Consider the following 20,973-nt stretch of genomic DNA (forward strand, 5'->3'; position numbering starts at 1 on the left):
TAAGCACTTAACTAGTACAACTAGTAAGGACTCAATATTGTAAGTTATGGACACTTTAGTTGGTACAACTAGTAAGGACTCAATATTGTAAGTTATGGACACTTTAGTTGGTCCAAACTAGCAAGGACTTAATATTGTAAGTAAGGGGGACTTTAGTTGGTACAACTCACAAAAACAAGTCTCAAACACCATATTAATCCAACCAATTATTTATTTGACACAAATGGTACACGTTAAAAACTGATATACAACTACTGCTTGAATACACACACACGTTAAAAACTGATATACAACTACTGCTTGAACACACGTTAAAAACTGATATAAAACCACTGCTTGAACACCAAACACACACACACACACACACACACACACACACACACAATGTGATCATCACTACAGATGAGTATGTGCTCTGACTGCCATACCAACGAGCCTGGCTCTTTGTGCATGTTTGGCACCCTGTAGACACAGGTTCAAGTCAGGGCGGGGTGACTGCGCTCTCCCTTCACTACAAATGGTGTCAGAAGTGTGATGCTCACTGTGAGGTCATTGGAGGCGTGCCCGTAAAACCGTGTGAGGGACCCCCAGGTAGGTTGACCCCTGTGTGAGGGACCCCATAGATGGGTGAAGCACTTGTGTGTGGGGCGCTCTGGATGGGAGAAGTACAGTTGGTGGATGCGCAAGGAATGTCTGTGTGCGAGAAGCGCAGGGGTGCGCTTCCCAAAGGTGAGGGCAGTATGACGATGTGATCGTCACTACAGATGAGTATGTATTCTGACTGCCATGCCATCAAGCCTGGCTCTTTGGCGTTGCCGTCAGAGTGCATGTTTGGCACCCTGTAGACCCGGGTTCAAGTCCGGGCAGGGTGACCACGCTCTCCCTTCCTAGCGAAGGGAGAACGTGGTCACCCCACCCGAACTCAAGCCCCGGTCTACCGCTTCGTGTCCGGGTGCTTTAGCTTTCACTAAACATACGGCTTTATGAACTTGTATGTTGTTCAGCATTTCATGCAGTGTCTTACTGGTAATACTTGATGGCATTGGTTTATGACCTATAAGACGGCTGAAATTGCTGGTTAACAGTTCAGTCAACTCAATGTGAATGTTCTAATTACATTTTAGACGATAAATTAACTTACACTTAACTGTAACTTAAATCAAAAACGTACAGTATCCTCTTTTTCTAAATTTCAGTGGAGTGAATGTGTTAGCTTACCTTTTCCAAATGTTGCAGACTTGCTCTGGAGCGCTAGTCGTGACTCATGGTCAATTTGTCCTTGCTGCTGATCAGTGGAATCCCCGTAGATGGTGAAAATGCTCATGCGCCAACTTCATGATAATTCCACAGAACTTCAGGATTCGTACACTTTCTCAGATACTTGAATATCTAAGTTATGACAACTAAGTTATGCAAGTGTACTAGATGAAGTTGCTAAAATCGTTGAGATAAATGCAAATAATGAGTTTTCAAAGCCAAATCAAGCATTTGAGTTCTGTTTACTTAAAATCTCTATTTCGCAGAACAAATGGCAAGTTCTATTTTTTACAGTGCAGGTCACCAATCAGGGCAAGCACTGTAGGAGACTTATGTCTAATCTGCTAAAAGTGTTGCGGCTGTGGATTTCCTAATGGCACCATATGTTTATTATGAAAGCATTACAATGTTGCCACATCACCAAGTTTACAGCGGGGTCTTCTGTGCCGGAGTCGCTATGATGAAGCTGCCACAGGCAAATGTAGTTCTGCCTGGCAACAGGTACCATTAATGATGAACCCACATGACATGAGAGTGAAAAATGCCACCCGCCGCAAGAAACCACACTGAAAAAAAGAGACAAACAAAGAGAAAAAGCAGCAGTTTTGTGACAAACATAGCCGTCCTTCTGCGCTGACAATACAGCTACGCGTCCAGCTACTGCGGGCTGATTTTATGATCTCTACACTGTGCGTGTTTTTTAAATGAAATACGATACCCAGCTGTGAGTGTGTTCATTTTGGTGAATGATTAACATGTAGCACATGTTAGGATGGGCACACGCCATAGTGTGTGTGTGTGTTGTCTTCTAGGGGCACACACCATAGTGTGTGTGTGTGTTGTCTTCTAGGGGCACACACCATAGTGTGTGTGTGTGTGTTGTCTTCTAGGGGCACACACCATAGTGTGTGTGTGTGTGTTGTCTTCTAGGGGCACACACCATAGGACTCGTAGGACCTTTGTAGGAGTGCAGGTGCAACCGTGTGATGGGGAGACTGCTAGTTTCCCCAGCAGACACAGCTGAGTGTCTCAAATTGCTCAAATTGTGTGTGTGTGTGTGTGTGTGTTGTCTTCTAGGGACAGACTCTTCTCTTTGCTGCTCTGTGTGTGGGAGAGCCTCTAAGCAGACAAGCTCCTGCTGGTTCGGTTACCTGTTACACACTGCTCACACTGTGCCAGAGCCAGAGAGAGAGAGAGAGAGAGAGAGAGAGAGAGAGAGAGAGAGAGAGAGATAGAAAGAGCCAGAGAGAGAGAGAGAGAGAGGAGGGATTCTACAGGAATCCTGCTGTGCTGGAGCTGGGGATTCCATTTTGGGAGATTTGGAGGGAGGGTGCCTTGATAATGCATCTGGTGTGTGTGTGTGTGTGTGTGTGTGTGGGTGGGTGTGTGTGTGCACATCATCTGCTGCCTGGTGTTCCCTCTGTTGTTCTGTTGCTAGGCCGACCACCAGTGCTTCCCTTAATGGATTATCTGGCTTGATTAAGCATGTCTGACGGATGCTCCCTGAGGTCAGAGCATGTATTGGAACTTAGCTAGTTTAGTCTGGACTGACTGTGTGTGTGTGTGTGTGTGTGTTTGTGTGAGTGTGTGTGGCGTGTGTGTGTGTGTGAGTGTGAGTGTGGGTGTGAGTGGGTGTTTGTGTGTGTGTGTGTGTGTGATGTGATGTGTGTGTGTGTGTGTGTGTGTGTGTGTGTGTGTGTGTGTGTGTGTGTGTGCCTGTGCGCGTGCGTGTGTTTGTGTATGTGATTACCATACAGTTCAGCTGGAGGGCTTAAACCACGGAAAAGGTGTCCAGTCCTGAAAAATAATTACCTTTCTCTCTCTCTCTCTCTCTCTCTCTCTCTATCTCTGTCTGGTTTTCTGACACAATCTCTCGCATTCTCTCCCTTTCTCTCTGGCCCTCTTTCCCTCCTTTTTCCTCCCTTTCCCTTTGCTTCACACCCTCCTCTTTTCTCTGCTTTGCTGTTTGTCTTTTCTCGCTGCCCCTTCTCTCTTTGATGAAGTGAATTTGTCAGCTCTGGTCACTCACATTGACGGATTACCTTCCCTAATGGAATTTAATTATTAAACACACCCTCGTGGTGATTTAGCCTGAAAAAGAACGCCAGGAGAGAGGGATGGAGGTAGAGAGATGAGGGAGAGCGAGGAAGAGAGGGAACAGGGGAGAGGGAGACAAACCAACGGAGGGTGCGGAGGAGGAGAGAAAGAAAAGATTGAGGAGAGGTAAAGGGTCATTTCCTGTCTGGCATATGAGTGAATCACTGGTATTTCTGCCCCTGCAAGCTCTCTCTCTCTCTCTCTCTCTCTCTTTCTCTCTCTCTCTTTCACACACACACACACACACACACACACACACACACACACACACACACACACACACACACACACACACACACACACACACACACACACAGAGAGACATCATTTGTCTTTCAACAAACACAACTCTCTCATATATATATACATATAAATAGACTTTCTTTCTCTCTCACTCTCTCTCTCACACACACATGCACACACACACACACACACACACACACACACACACACACACACACACACACACTAACCCTTATGAACTGTACTCACACACGCCCTCCTTCATACATATATTCATACAAACACAGTACACCCACACATACAGATGTGCACTAACTGTACACCCACATAGTCATGTCCAACTACACCATGGAAATGTCTGATTTCTTCCTCTCAGCATCTCTCTCTCAGTCTCACGCTCTCACCCTCCTCTACATTCAGTCACTGGTTCCTTCTCCTACTTCTGCTTCTTCTATGCCTCTCTCTCATACACACACACACACACACACACACACACACACACACACACACACACACACACACACACACACACACACACACACACACACACACACACACACACACACACACACTCACACATGCACAGAGTTAAAAGATATCCATCCATAGATTTTGTTTAAGGCTCTCTCTTTAATGCACACAGACACGTACATGCACACATTTTGTGTCTCTCTCTCCGTTTCTCCGTTTCTCCCTCTCTCTCTCTCTCTCACATACACACACACTGATTCTCTCTCTCTCTCACATACACACACAGTGATTCTCTCTCTCTCTCACACATACACACACACTGATTCTCTCTCTCACACACATACACACACACTGATTCTCTCTCTCACTCACATACACATACAGTGATTCTCTCTTTCTCTCACATACACACACAGTCATTCGCTCTCTCGCCGGGGACCCTAATTAAGCTTGGCTGGTCTTTGATGTAGTCGCCTAGGCAACAGTCACCATGACAAGGCTGGCTTTTCAAAAAAAAAAAAGAATCTGACTCTCTCACACACAGGCACCTTTGCACACGCACAAGTACTCAGCTATACAGCACGCAAGATGTAGACGAAGATCACACTGTCTCGCACACTCACCCACATACACACACACTTCATTGATAACACGGCAACATAAAAACCCTCACAAACATGCACACAGATCAGAGAAGTGGCGTGCTTATGTATGATAGAGTAAAGCAACAGGCTGTTGTTTTTCCTTTTTTCCTCCTCACACAGACACACACACACACACACACACACACACACACACACACACACACACACTAGCAGGGAGTAACATCCAGCTTTAATAACTGCAATAAGGATTAAAAGCAGTGGAACAGGCAGCCTAAACAGTTTTAAGGTACACGTTAGATAGAGAGAGAAAATAACCTCACTGTCCCAACCAATTAGCAATCAGGAGCTGGCTTCCCTCCCTGCAGTCTGTGCCGCTGAATATTGCTGTCGCCGGGGCTTATTTAGGTTACAGGGGATCACTGCTGATTGTGTGTGACTGCTGTTCCTGCTAACGCTAGGGAAACCACACACAGAAGTGTACAGCACGCTGCTGAAGAGCCACTGCTAACTGTTCTAGCATTGCACCTCTGATCGGATCGTACAACAACCTGCTATTTTGTAGCATTAGCTAAATGGACCAAAGAGTACAATGTTGTTGGCTTTCACATATAGCGCTACTGTTAGAACTGATGTGACCCTCACTAAACGCTGTCACGGCTATTTTTAGTGTACAACAATTGCCACCACAGATCCACACTAGTCATCTTGCGCACACTTGGGAATGTATAATTATAAGCAACTGAATTGTTCCCTTTCAAATGCTTCCTTTAAGTACTATGTGTTGTGTGATGTTGTCAGTCCCAAAAGAATCGGGAACATATATGTGTGTGTGTGTGTGTGTGTGTGTGTGTGTGTATTTGTTTTGATGTGTTTGTGTGTGTGTGTGTGTATGCTTATATACTGTATGTATGTATACTAGGGAGGGTGAAAGTTGAGAGTCACTGTGCGTTGGGGGGGGGAAAGGGGAATAAAATGTGGAAACCATTTTACACCTTTTCTGAGGCATGTGTTTGCACCGTCTCTAACCAGGCTGCCACTGGCCGTTTGCCTGCTCAAGCAGGTTAAACTAGGATTGATTGCGCTAAATGCACTCTGCAAAAAATGAAAGAACTGCACAGCTGTGACCTGCCCTTGTTGGATAACCTCAGCTCCTTTTCGGCTAGTTTCCGCCGCCGTCATGTCCTACCACTTACTGTCATCATCAGCTGATGCATCGCCCGTGTACATTGACTCCATACGAGGGGAGCTAGGTTAGGAGGTGGCCGGTCGATACTGACAATGGGAGACTGTGCTGATCAACATGCTTGCTACATGCTTGTCTAATCAGGGCTCTCAAGGTCTGCTTTAGAGCCTTTCCCCCCCCCTCCCCCCCTCCGCCCGCGACCACCTCCTTCACTTGGGCAACAGCTGTGACAGCACATCCAATCATCACAGACGCACAGCCAAGTGGCCCGTGTTGACTTGACTTTCATTCACCAGATCAGATGCTGTGACAAGCCCTGGATGATAAACTTACTTTAACGGTGGCTGCCAGTACCTGAGAGGAAAAAAAAAGCTTTGTTTGTCTTCGTTTGCTCCACAGAAGCATGGAAGTGCTGAGCACTGAATGGCATGGCATATGTGTAGCCTTCAGTGGGACACATCGCATTCATTACCCCTCACTTCAGCGGAAGGGTGATTGCGTGCACATATTGGAACCTAGCTTCGGGAAATGACAGCCGAATGGCTAAAGTTCCCTCATCGAGGCCAAGCAGCAGATTAGAGGATGCTGGGGGAAGGAGGGTGCAATCATGGCCGTCAGAGGATGTGGTGCACACCTGTGGGAGATTACCCCTGGAGAGTAGCCCACTGACTGCTTCCTGAATGGGAGTGAAATGGAAGTCGAAGATCATCAATCAATCTTGACAACTACTGTGGGCATTATCACTCGTGGGCCTTGTGTTGAGCATTGCAGAAGGAAAAGATCATGTGTGTTGACAGAATATTATATTTGATTATGAAACTATCAGGTTAGGCAATATTAATGAAAGCCATTCATCTGCATCTTAAAGATTGGAAGTTATAGTGGTAATCTTTTTGTAGATGTTTTTTTTTTCTGTTCAGTGTTGGGTTTGGAGGTTGAGCCTGGTGACAAAATGAATTGAATGAATAGCGAGGCACTGTATCCACAACACTGTTTCTTTTCTTCTTTTTTTTTTTTTTTAACATATAACTAGTTATTTTCCCTGGCTCCACAAGTACCAGTAAAGCAAGCGTACATTAAGAGGAGCATTGCTACCTCGGCTTGCACTGACTGAGGCCCATCACGGCTGTGCACATGAGTGAGTCGATGTCGTGTAAGGGAGGGCTTGTTGTCACCGGGAGGCCTCTCCTCCAGGGACGCGTGGTACTGCAGCGGCGCTGTGTCTGTCACGTCAGCCCTGAAATCACAGCCCTTCGAGCTCCGAGCTCTGAGCTCTTCTCTTTATTAACCCCCTCCTCTCCTCTCCTCGAGGGCAGCTGTGAGGCCAAACAGGATGACACTCAGTCCACTCACTCAGCCAATCACTCACACTCTGTTCCCTCCGTTCATGAGCTTAGGGGCGGCCGTGAGAGGAAAGGTCAAGATGTGACTGTCCCTGTCTTTGTTTACTCCTTACACAATGCAGTGTACACATGCTATGGCTGCAGTTCCCATCGACCTTCCACCTCAAAGGTCCTGGACAAAAAAATGTCCCCAAAACAAGCATGGAAGTGCTGAGCACTGAAAGCCATGGCATATGTGTAGCCTTGAGTGGGTTACATCAGATTAATTCCCCCTCACTTCAACGGAGGGTGATTCTGTGCACGTAGTGGAACCCAGCTTGAGTAAATTACAGCTGAATAACCAATATTTATATATAAAAACAAACATAACTTTTATGCTTCATTTGATAATATGTAGGTTTTATAGTACCAGTGCCTTGTTTATTTGGTTGTGAATTATTCATTGCCAAGCTCACATTTCATCTTGCTTTGAGTAAGACGCTCTGCATCCTCAGCTGGTGGAGGCGTAATTGCTGGGCGATATCGATTTGTTAAATATAAAAACTGTATTCAAAGCTTTTATTCTGTCCAGTTATTTGTATTGATACATTTAATACACTGTGAACCTGAACAAGTTCAGAGTACTTAAAACTTTTGATGTAACCGATTACATAATAAAATTTGAGTACATATATTATTATTTTTAAGTAAACTTAAAAATGATACATCGGCTATACTGATTTATTTTGTTATCGTTTTCATAATTTTTAAGTTCTCTGAACTTATATTCAAATATTTTTATACTTAAATCTTTTAACCTCTATGTACTAAATTATTTTCACTCAACAACACAAAATAAAATTAAGTTTTAAGCCTTAAAAATCAAGTTCAGTGCACTTAATATTGGTGAAAGAGTTCAACTTAATTATTCTGAGTAAATAATACTTAATAAGCTTACTTTTTTTAAGTTAACTCCGCTTGATTATTCTGAGTAGGTAATACTTAAATAGCTAACTTTTTTTAATTGAGCACTACTTATTTTCAATTATTGACCACATATACTGATTTTCTGGTTCTGTTTACAAACTGACTTTAAACTGAAAGTTACTCTACAAGAAACATTCAAATCTATGTAAGATTTCTATTAAAAAGAGTGAGATGAGAAAAACTTAAGAGGTATCACATCATTTATATTTCTTGTAAAACAACTGACAAAATAAAAGATTACATTAAAGCTTTAAAGAACAGCGTTACAAAGTTAACAAGTCAACAACAAATCGTTTATTTCAACAAATAATTTTTTAAGGTGAGTAAGGACGGTTTCAGAGGTTTTTTTGTCTTCCAGACACATCAAAAGGTTCTGTATGAGAAGGTGTGTGTGAGTTTTTTGGGATATTCTAAATTGAAAGCATATGTCAGGCCAAACAACAACATAAATGCCTCAGAAATCCTCTGCACCCAATTCAAAGATGTTCTCGAAGCTGAAGGGGTCGGGGCCCGATGTAAGGAGAGCAACAGGAGCATCATCAAAATCTGGCTCCTACTCCTCCTGCAAAACACCATCAATACAATTACCAGGAGAGTTTCAATGGAAACACTTACAAAAAAACTGGCAATTAATAATACATAGTATCAACTAATATTAAAGTTTCAGTAACAAACAAAATGTGATCACTGTTGTGCAGTTAATCCTAGACATACCTGAAGGTCATAAGCCTCGAGGATCACCCGTAGCACCTCTGCTGTCTTGCCAGTCCGTGATGCCTGTACACAAAAAATATCTCCTTTGGTTGACTCCTCTTCTTATATGTCTACATCAAATCGGTTTGTTGTTTATATGCAACACGAATGCTGTCATGGCAAAAAGAATATTGTAGGTCTTAACTGAAGTTCTCAACCATTATTGTTAGCTTGCTGCTAAGACTTTTCCATCAGATCCATTAAAACACATAGAAGCTAACTAGCTGCTAAAAAGTTACATATAACCTTAGCATGCTGATATGAATGAAATGGTGTTTCTGTAGAACATGAGTTGTTTTCAACATAAACAATTGATTGTTGTTTACTTTGCACATGAACATATTTGGGGGAAAATAACCCACTAACTAGCTCTTTAGCTTCCTAGCCGCCAGCGCCAACAGTCGTGCAACTGAACTTGCTACGTGACAGCCAAAACGTGATTACTCAATAATAATTACAAAGAGGGAAATTCGCCAATTCTTATCGCAATTTCACTTGCTCCCGCAATTTTGTCGCAACAAACACCTAAAAAACACTGTTTACTTACCAGATAAGGACGCTTAGCAGCGACAGGATTATTAAAATATCTCCTTTAGTGGGGTGACCAGACGTCCTCTTTTACCCGGACATGCGTCCGGCAGTGATTGCAAAATTGTCCGGGATTTTGCCTCGTCGGATATTTGTGTTTCTCTGGGTCCTTCACGAACTAGTTTTTACGCCCTTACAAGTTTAGGAAAGGGTATCTCCCTTACGTTCCACCTTCTAGCACAAGCTCTGACTGTAGCGAGAACTGTCATTGGTCGACCGGCCTCTCAGTGTTGCCAAATTCACGATAATTATCCTCCAAAGACGATCATTTTGAGCATTTAATACGATACTTCACCATTTCCAATCTGGCAACACTGAGCACCGTGCCGCTTCCACTAGGTGCATTGTTTACAACAGCACATGACATCTGCAAGTGGAAAAGGTGTCAAAATTCCGTCGCGGGGGGAGGGGGCGGGGTCATCTGTATGCTACACACTACCACGCCCCTCCCCGCGACGAAGTGTCCTCTTTTTCACAAACTCAAATATGGTCACCCTACAAAGTTGGTCGACTCCTCTTCTACAGGAGGAACATGCTTATAGAAGTCTAACTGATACTATACAATTATTAAGTCTGCTGTCTCTGTCTCTCATCACAAGATCTCTGATTCTGTTCTGAACTAGTCCTGCAACGACGTTGATGACGTCAGACGTCACGTTTGAATGAAACTAAAAAAATATGAGTTATCAGGCAATGTTTACTCAAACAAATACATTCCAATACAATTAAAACGTCTTCACTTGCTCAGAAAACTAATACATTTAAAGTTGGGTCAACTAAATACCAGGTTTTAAGTAATGAATACATCATTTTAATAAGTTAGTAGAACTGTTTGGGTTTACAGTGTAGATACTTCATTTTGTAATTGTGTTGTTGTCTATAACTGGCATAGTCCAGTAACAGTTGAACTCTGAACTGGGTCAGTTTTCCCAATAATGATGAATCTTAGCAGTTATGAGTGTTCTCTACGAGTCATTCTACGAACATTTGTTAATTTTGTATACGCGTTTCCAAACAAGTGCCCTGCCCTTGAATAGAGTTTAACGGGTGCTGCCCTTGAGTAGAGTTTACCGTGCCCTGCCCTTGAGTAGAGTTTACCGTGCCCTGCCCTTGAGTAGAGTTAAATGGAAGCTGCCCTTGAGTAGAGTTTAACGGGTGCTGCCCTTGAGTAGAGTTTAACGGGTGCTGCCCTTGAGTAGAGTTTAACGGGTGCTGCCCTTGAGTAGAGTTTAACGGGTGCTGCCCTTGAGTAGAGTTTAATGGAAGCTGCCCTTGAGTAGAGTTTAACTGGCGCTGCCCTTGAGTAGAGTTTAACTTGCCCTGCCCTTGAGTAGAGTTTAACTTGCCCTGCCCTTGAGTAGAGTTTAATGGCCGCTGTCCATGGAAACAGTGCTGAAATATCCCCTCATTTGGTTACATCAACTTGAAGGTGAATAAACTTTAACAACAGCATATCTTACTTAAGTAGTACTAGTAGATTCAGTGTGCTCCGGAGTAGTTGTAAATGGCTTAGAGCTTCATAACAGGGTCTTCTCACTGGGGTCACTAGCAGGGAAATTACGACTTACATTAAATGTATCAAAGCAATGTACCTTCTCGTCCTTTGTTCCATTTTATTGTACTCAATCACCTTTATGCTTTAAAAAAAAAAAAACTATTGTAAGCTCACAGAAATATGATTAAACCGAATCTAATCAGGTTTATTCTTAAGTAACTACTTAAGTTACAATGCGTTCTGGAAATGTTCCTAAATTGTAAAATGATTGGTAAGAGGGACTCTATGAACTACTGAAACTTCTGATGCTTTTGGGACTCCCAGCCCAGGCTATTCCTACAGCCACAGAATGGACTTGCAGTGGGAGCAGCAACATGACATCAACTCACACAAGTTGCTCTCTCTGTCTCTCTCTCTCTCTCTCTCTCTCTGTCTCTCTCTCTCTCTCTCTCTCTCTCTCTCCCTCTCCCTTCCTCTCTCCCTCTCTCGCTCTCTCTCTCTATTTCTCTATCTTTACACTTTCAAATGCTAACTTCCTCTCTAATTTCCCCTCCAATACTAATTTCCAATCCCCCCCCCCCCCCCCCCACCTGGTACCCCCTCTCTCCATCTCAGCTCTTTGTCATCGACAACGGGGCGGACGACTGGCGCATCGCCATGACGATGGAGCGGGTGCTGCTGATTGCCCTGGAGCTGCTGGTGTCGGCTGTGCACCCAGTGCCCGGCGACTTCAAGTTCCAGTGGCGGGCGCGGCTGGCGTTCTCGTACGCGCCCTCGCAAGCCGAGGCCGACCTGGACATGGTGCTGTCCGTGCCCATGTTCCTGCGGCTCTACCTCATCGCCCGCGTCATGCTTCTGCACAGCAAGCTCTTCACTGACGCCTCCTCACGCAGCATCGGCGCGCTCAACAAGGTGTGTGTGTGTGTGTACTTGTTTTGATGTGTTTGTGTGTGTTTATACGTTTATATACTGTATGTGTGTGTGTTTGTGGAGGGAGGTTAGGAGGGGAAAAAGTGTGTGTGTGGGGCGATGGTGGAGTGTATGTGTGTGTGTGTGTCTGGGGAGTAAGTGTGTGTTGAGGGGATGGAGGTGTGTGTGTGTGTGTGTGTAAGTGGGGCAGTGTGTGGGAGGCTTGATGTTCGACTGGGACTTTTGAAGTGGTGTAATTGTGTGGGGGAGTGGTTGTGTGTATGTGTGGGACGAGTGTGTGTATGTGTGTGAGAGAGACAGAGAAAGCGAGGTTGCCAGAAAAGACATGTTTGTGACATGTTTCAATCTTCTCAAGATTAATACTTGTCAAGAGTATGGGGAGAAGCATGTAATCTGTGGGTTGCACTCTCTGTCTCCTTCTGTATGAACTCTATTTAGATTTCTAGGATCATTTCAATCGCAAAATCACGCAGTGTAATGTAATTATGTAATAATAATGTAATCATGTAATAATAATGTAATAATTTCAGGAGAGAGGTAAGTTATCCTAGTTTCTACACATAATTCAAGTCAAAGTTCCTTGCCTTTGGTTGGGAGTGGTTTTCACTGAGTCGGCAGGTCTTTCGCCAGTGCTTATACTTCTACAATGCTTATAATATAACAAGCCCACCCTGCAGACACCTTGGAATACAGTAACAAAAAAAACTAAACAAAAAACGCCAAAAGCAATGAGTGTTTGTAGTTGCTCATTTAGAAAACAGATGTCTCGTTGTACTGTATGATTTTCAGTTCTTACTGCTTTTAAGTGCTATGCATTGCTTTCAGGCAATTACAGTGAAGTGGTTCAGGCACAAACACCATGTGCACTCAGGTTTGACCCAGTCAGACTGGCGCTGACGCTGGTGCTCAGGAGCTCAGGAGAGAGCGTGTGTGGCTCTTTTAAATGCCCACTGCAGTGGCCTGGTCTAGATTAAACAGAAGAAAGTTTTGATGGGAAAGAGGAACCCACACAAAGTTCTGTGTTTTGCCAATACAATCGATGATGTAACACAATGTTCTCACCATTCAGGTACGCTGTGAAGATTTCTATTCAGAGTGGCTTGTAATTTTTCGGCTTTGAAATCATCAAAAGATGAAAGAATTTGATTGGTGTTCTGAGGAGGACAGTGTGTCTGTGATGAAGCTAGGGTGTTTTGGTGAACAACAGTGTGTGAGTACAGGGAACACTTTGAAAGCACCTCAGAGAAGACTGTGTTTTCAAGATGAAGGTGGCTGCAGTTTGTGGGGGAGAATTACCACTACTGCTGCTTCTTCTGAGAGAGAGTGAGAAAGAGAGAGAGTGTGTGTGTGTGTGTGTGTGTGTGTGTGTGTGTGTGTGTGTGTGTGAGATTGTGATTAAGACTGTGGCTGTTTGTTGGTAAGGTTGCGGTTAACCTCTGACACACTCCTCTGACGCACACTTGGCTGTCAGACTGGCCCCAAAAGGACTGTGGGAGAGCGGGAGTGGGATCATCGCTGTAATGATGTCACTCCTTAAGGTGGTTGGGCCCTGTCGGCATCGGCCCCTGTCAAAATACCGCAGACTCTGCTGCAAAGCGGCACTCGCTCCACGCTTGCTCGCGACGCTCGGGTGGAGCATACTCCCGCTGCAGTCTGCAGAGTGCCGCGGCGGAGAAAGAGACACACTCTGACCGCCATGACACATCATTTGCCTTTTATAGGGTTGTTAGAAAAGGTCTTGGAAACTAATTGTAAATCTGTGGAGGACTGGTAGTATATTGGTAACATACTGCTGATTACTGTTATGTCAGTAGTCCACTGTAGGAGTAGCGACCAAGCCTACAGACACGGGAGACGATGGAGATCTCCTTACTCTGCTGGACTCTCTCGTAGGTCTGAATTGAGAGGCAGTTTTTGGACAAACTGATGGGGAAATATGAAACTCTGACTTTAATTAAGTATGAATGTATTAATCAGGTGCCTTGTCTTAATAATTACCTTGTATGAATGATGTGCTTATGTAAGCAGGAACATGGCTTTTCTGTGTTTCTGTGTGTATGTAATTTAGATTATTAGGTGCCACTTAGTCGGCATATGTGTAAGAGCATGTTTGGACCAGAGGTGATAAGAAGGGTCGAACTGTGCTTCTTTTGTCCTTGTGTCAAACTTACTTATATGCAACTCCGGAGTCCTGAGGTAACTTGAATGAATTTTCACCTAACACAAACCTTTGATAAGCTGAAGGGTTTTTCTCACAAAGCTTACTTTAAGATGTTTGTTCTTGACAAAACACTGTGCCAAACCTTTTGCAAAACATTATGGCAGTCTCTTTTCCGAGTGCATATTGACATTCCCTTTCTGGTACGTTCTGACAGTTGACAATTCAATCTGCTTTTTCTCCCCACAGACACACGGTGCCCCAGTGGTTCTTCCTGGGGTTCCTCAGTGGCTTATTAGTTATTAGTGGCTTGTTTTTCTTCACCAGGTGCACTTCAACACGCGGTTTGTGATGAAGACTCTGATGACCATCTGCCCAGGAACCGTACTGCTGGTGTTCAGCATCTCACTGTGGATCATCGCGGCATGGACCGTACGAGTGTGTGAGAGGTGAGGAGGACACAAGGATGGAATGAGTACAGTATGTGGGAGAGAGAGAGCGAGAGAGAAAAACACAGAGAGAGAGAGAGAGAGAGAGAGAGAGGCTGCGTGTTTGAGTGAGTTAGAGAAGGAAATGGAGACAGATGGAGGAAGTAATAGGCACACGCAGTGATACAATGCATACTTTCATTCTTCTGTAAATAAGTCTGGATAAAAGGGTCTGCGAAAGGACTTAACGTAATGAGAGAGCGAGAGAGAGAGAGAGAGAAAGAAGGAGATTAAAGGAGAAGAAAATGTGAGGGTGAGGGAGCGAGGGAATATCTAAGATACTGAGAGGGAGAAGGAAAGAGTGAGTGAGCTACTGAGGGAGAAAAAGAGTGAGTGAGTGACTGACTGACTGACTAAGTGGTGAGATGGAGTGATGGAGGGAAAATGACTGACTGACTGACAGACTGACAAACTGGAGTGGGTGATGGTGAGATGAAGGGAGAGGGGAGAGGGAGTGACAGGCTTTGCTGAAGGGAAAGTCAAATGAGAAAAAAAGAAAGCTAGTTGGCATGGGGAGATGGGGGGAAGAGGAAAGAGAGATGGAAGCGAGGGGTGACTAAATGAGGAAGAAGAGGAGGAGGAAGTAGAAGAAGAGGAGAATTGAAGGATTGGATTACCCCTCTCTATTTCTAGGGGCTTCTGTTGGCTTTGCGTGACTCAAATAGATTATTTCCCTTTCTCTCTTTCCATCTGTCACTTCATTCTCACCCTCTACTTCTGTTCATTTCCCTGCCTTTGCCTCTCCATCATCCATCCTGTTGTCTCCCTCCCTCTCTCTCTTTCTTTCTCTTCCTCTCTCCATCCCCTCTGGTTCTCTTTCCTCAATCTCTCTCTTTCTCTCTCTCCTCATCTGTCACTGTTTCCCCCCATCTCTCCCTCCCTCCACCTCTCTCTCTCTCTCTCTCTCTCCTCACAGATACCATGATGCTCAGGACGTCACCAGTAACTTCCTAGGGGCGATGTGGTTGATCTCCATCACCTTCCTGTCCATAGGCTATGGGGACATGGTACCCCACACCTACTGTGGCAAAGGCGTGTGTCTGCTCACAGGCATCATGGTGAGGGCACCTTGCTCTGCTTTCCAATCCAATTCAACCTTCTTTTAAAGCTCCTCTGTCTCCCTGCAGTGAAATGTCCCCTGTCGTGATTGGCTGTGTGTATGAAGGGTGTGATACAATGGTTGGCCAGTATTTTCAGTGGGATGTCTGATAAGATGTGTGCTTTCACACACAGTACTGTAATCTCCATAAATCAGTGTGTAATGCACGTAATTACATGCCGCCTGCTGTAATTGTGGCTAGACTACAGTATACAGCGGTTCATTTTGTGCATTTTGTGTCTGTCAGAGTAGGTGTGCTGCTCCCTCTCGAATCTATGCTAATGTCCTCTCATGGTGTGGGCTTAGTGCAGTTCTCTGGAAATACTGTGTAATTTGGAGTCACCAACAAGGGGCGTTTAAATAAAAAAAACTGAGTTGTTTTTCCTTACCCATCCTCTCCACACTGGTGCTGGTAAGAAGAGGGGCAATGGGGAGGAGGTGAGGTGACTGCTCTCCTCTGACAACAAACGGGGAGAGACGGGGAGAGACGGGGAGAGACGGGGAGAGACAAGGATAGACAAGGAGAGACGGGAAGAGAGGGGGGGGGACAAGGAGAGACGGGGAGAGACAAGGAGAGACGGTTAGACATCCTCATCTGGGCAGAGGAGTAAGTGGAGGAGGAACGGAGAGGAGCAGAGCAATGATTGGTTCCTTATAGGGAGGCGAGAGGACGTGTTGACACCTGGCGTCGCACAAGAACTGTCTCTGCACAAGGTGGCGGATGCCACCTGACAAGCTGCTGACAGATTTGTGCCTTGCCCTTCACAAATAGGTGAATGTTTACCCTGTGTGTGTGTGTGGGGTGGTTTTATGACACTGAATAGAACATTAAAAGTTTGGCAGACAGACAATTGTGGCTATAATGGTAACTGTATAAACATTACTCTCTGATAAAAACAAGGAGTGTGGTGGAGGTAGTGCAGGCGTATGCCTGGAGTTATGGGTTATAAACATTTCCAACAGTTAAGAACTGTTGGCAGTCGGAGCCATAGATGGCTGTAACTCTTCTGTGCGGAAAAATTAGCTTTATAAAGCAGAGGAAGTGTCATGGCGTACCTGCTCCTCCTGGAGACATGGTCTTTTGTCAAGTCAACCATTCAAAGGAATACTGTTTGGTGTCTCATAGCCACACACATACAGTGCCACACACACACACACACACACACACACACACACACACACACACACACACACACACACACACACACACACACACACACACACAAACACTCAGGCACAAGCACACATGGAATCTCTCTTGCATTGTCCGTCTCCAGTCATCAAGAAGACACTATCAGGCTCCACAATAAGGCATTTTTGTCTCTCTCCCTGTGCTCTTTCTCTTTCTTCTCTTTCTCTCTCTCTCTCTCTCTCTCTCTCTCTATCTGTCTTGGCCCTGTTAGCAGACTCCTGTGTAAGCTATTGGAAATCCCTCACTGTGCTGTGTGCTCGCTCACATCTGTGCTGAGTGCTGGAGTCTGCTTCCCACAGCCCATAATCTCAGTATCTCTCTAAGGGTGTACGTGCCCTTCTGTTTGGGTGAGGCAAGTGCCTGCGACTGGGTTTGTATGTGTGTGTTTGCGTGTATATGGCAGCTGTGAGTGTGTGTTTGCCTATGTGTGTGTGTGTGTGTGTGTGTGTGTGTGTGTGGGGGGGCTACTTCTTTATGGGTTGGTCATGACGTGGTGCAAATGGGTTTCACAGGGTAGCATAAAACGCAGCATGTTTGACCTGGTCAACTCACTATCTCTCTATTCTCTCTATCTTCTCTCACTCTTTCTATCTCTCTCTCTCTATCCCCCACTCCGCCTGAGCGGACCTCCCAGTCAGGTGGTTCAGAGAAGCAGAGCAGTTGGGTTTTGTTTGTCCTTGTCAGATGGGGCTTTATCTCTGTCTGTGTGTGTGTGTGTGTGTTTTCACTCCTAGAATACATCACCGCTATTTCTCTATAGCCCGTCTCTCTCTCTGTCTCTGACACACACACTCACACACAGAATAATACAAATGCAATGCCTCTCCCACTCACACACGCACACACACACAAGTGCAAACACACACTCTGTCTGGGTATGTGTTGGAACATGCACAATCACTTATAGATACCTGAAACACACATACACATATACCCTCCTCCACAGTCACACTTCAAGTTCTTGACATAGACTCCTAATCTCAGCTATCTCTCTCTCCCTCTCTCTCTCTCCCCCCCCCCCCCCCCCCCCCCCCTCTCTCCCTCACTCCCATCCACCTAATCACTAACCCAAAGTTATACACTGCATGTATGCAACCACTTCCCGACCACTACAGGATGCCTTTGCAAGTCGCTTTGGATAAAAGTGTCCACTAAATCTCGGACCTTTAACATCAGTAAGTGCAGTTCCTAGGTATAAGTGTTGGCATAAGTGTGTTTGCAGAAGGGGTTGAGTTGTGTGAAAAAATCCAGAGAAAAGTTTCTTTCAGTCATTTGCTTCTGTTTGTCATTGGCTGTTTTTGTTCTGCACGGAAGCGATGGGAGAGAAAGAGAGGGGGTGGAAAAATGGAGTGAGCGAGAAAGAGAGGAAGAGAGGAAAAAAAAAACAGTGCATGATGGTTTCCACCCCCTTGTTCAAAGTGATTGTAATGGCTTTCTATAGGTGGAATTCTGAGCCGTGTTACTATGACAACACCAAAGGCTAACGCGGTTGAAAGACACTACTGCCCTGAGGGGTTGGAGGGTGGGGGTGGTCAGAGCAGGGGAGGCAGGTGGTAGTGGGTGTCAGAATGGGTCTGTGTGATTATAAAACAAGTATGTGTGTATGTGTGTGCGTGATTAAGTGTGTGTGTGTGTGTGTGTGTGCGTGTGTGTGTGTGTGTGTGTGTGTGTGCGTGTGTGAGTGTGTGTGCGTGTGTGAGAGTGAGTCTGAGTGTGTGTGCGTGTGTGAGAGTGAGAGTGTTTGTGTGTGTGTGTGTGTGTGTGTGTGTGAGTGTGTGTGTGTGTGTGTGTGTGTGTGTGTGTGTGTGACAACGCACAGTTTTTCGCTACTCCCACACAAGGCCACTCCATAGTGGCTGCACTTTTATTGCCTAGGTGCCAGGATCCGTTTGAGCCGAGCGGACCTCCGTCTCAACGTTTAAATCAGAGATCATGACTCTCTCTGTCTGTCTGTCTGCTTCTCTCTCTCTCTCTCTCTCTCTCTCTCTCTCTCTCTCTCTCTCTCTCTCTCTTCCTCACATTCTCTGCCTGTCATCCCAGGTAAAGCTCTGGAGGGCGGTGCATTAATGATGACTTAATCTCTGATCCTCAGATAAGAGGAATAACTGATGATTAGGTGATAAGGGATTCCTGTGTGTGTTTGGTCCATTTTTATGAGAGGACCATCTGGGTCGGGGGGGGGGGGGGGGCAGTCTGAGTTAAAGACTGCACAGTGTGATCAAATATGAATAGATGAAGACAATAAAATACACAGGGAAAGGTGCATATCTAATGTATTGTTAATCTAAGAGGGAAAAGCTCACCCTGAACAGATGAGATCATGGCTTGTGGAGGGAGGCTAATGCTTAAGGAGTGGCTCCATTTAGAGTTTTACTCAACTGCAGCCTTTCAGTGCCACTTCAGATTTACGTATTAGCAGGCGGACCTCCAGGAGCGCCTCACTTTAGCTTTCAGCGGTTATGCGTGTGTGCTCGTCACACACACACACACACACACACACACACACACGCACACACACACACACACACACACACACAGATAAAGCCCCATCTTTAGGGAATGAGAAACACCCAGGAAACAGCAGACAGGAGACACCTTAAATATTTTCATTACAGTTTTTAATCCAAATTAATTTCCACACGACTGCATTTCCACAAGACCGCATTGAATCACAGTTTCTCTCTCTCCCTCTCTCTCTCTGTCTCTCTCTCTCTCTCTCTCCTGCTGTCCCTCACTTATTCTCTTTTTCTGTCCCTTTGCATCTCCATACCTTTAACTTCTACACTTTTATCTTTAAGTTTTTAGTTCTCTTTCACTTTCACTTTCTCCTCGCCTCCTTTGAATTGTCGTCTTCGTAACTTCTTCACGTTCCACACTTGTGACTCCTTCCCTTCCTCTGTCTCCCTCTCCCTCTCCGCCGTACATATCTGTCTTTGTTCCTTTTATTATTCCTTTTCTTTCTTACATTGTCTCTATTTTTCTTTCGCCCTTTTGTGAAAATCATTTTATAATATTCTCTTCAAACACTCCTTTTCGTAATTTTGTCATTTTTACAGAAAATGTACTCTCTTTCTCTCCGACATTTCTAGCCAAAGTGATTTACAGTCCACTAAAGGCACACATTTATCAGCGCTTTCCCCTCCTTCTTCCCACTCTCTCTTTTCTCCCTCTCTCTCTCTCTCTCTCTCCCTCTTTCTCTCTCTCTCTCTCTCTTTGCTCTCTGTCTCTCTAATGGAGTGGACTTGATGGGTGTTCTGTACTAAGCAGAGCTCCGTCTCCTGTCTAATGGACTACAGCCTCCACTGAATCATTTTGTCTATTGGCTGGGGACTCTCACATCTTCCTCTGCTTGTCTCGCTCATTTTCTCTATTATCTCACTGCACCCCCACCCCAACCCCAAACAACCCCCCCCCCCACACACACACACACACACACGCACACGCACACACACATCATCTCTGACCTCTCGCCTCATTTGTTCTCCCTCTCTCTTACAAATATTAGTCTTCCTGTTTTTTCCCCCTATCCTTTCATTCTGTGCTCTCTGTGTCTGTTCTCCCTTGTTTTACTTTCTTAATGCCCTGCTCACTTTCCCTCTCTTCATCTCTCCCTCCCTCCCTTCTCTCTCTCTGTCTGTTCCAGGGGGCAGGCTGCACGGCGCTGGTGGTTGCCGTGGTAGCACGGAAGCTAGAGCTGACCAAGGCGGAAAAGCATGTGCACAATTTCATGATGGACACGCAGCTCACCAAGAGGGTAACTCTCCCCCCTCCCTCACACACACACACACACACACACACACACACACACACACACGCACGCATGCACACACACAGATCTATACTCACTAACACAAATCTCACAAATCATTCACACTTACTCACACACATAAACAACCACAACTAGACACATTTACATTTATAATTGTACAGAAACACACACACACACACAAACTGATTAACAGTGATAAGTCAATCATATCATGTTTCTACAAATTGATTCCCTAAATGTCCCAATACACCTAGCCAATTGTCATGGGATTCTGTTAATTTCCCATTTTGTTTTCGAGAAGCGTGCTACATGATTTGCACATTGAGAGGTTATCCT

The 20,973-nt window shown here is 45.0% G+C and overlaps 1 protein-coding gene across 1 annotated transcript in view; it reads left to right on the top strand.

Annotated features, from left to right (window-relative positions):
* Positions 1-20,973, top strand: part of kcnn3 (potassium intermediate/small conductance calcium-activated channel, subfamily N, member 3) — a 61,566-nt gene that overhangs the window by 17,025 nt on the left and 23,568 nt on the right. The window contains exons 3-6 of the mRNA XM_042709058.1: positions 11,617-11,913; positions 14,417-14,538; positions 15,494-15,635; positions 20,512-20,622. Of these exons, the coding sequence (XP_042564992.1) occupies positions 11,617-11,913; positions 14,417-14,538; positions 15,494-15,635; positions 20,512-20,622 (672 nt within the window). The remainder of the gene's footprint in view (positions 1-11,616; positions 11,914-14,416; positions 14,539-15,493; positions 15,636-20,511; positions 20,623-20,973) is intronic.

Source organism: Clupea harengus, chromosome 11 (genome assembly GCF_900700415.2).
Source record: "Clupea harengus chromosome 11, Ch_v2.0.2, whole genome shotgun sequence".
In the NCBI taxonomy this organism is placed as follows: Eukaryota; Metazoa; Chordata; class Actinopteri; order Clupeiformes; family Clupeidae; genus Clupea; species Clupea harengus.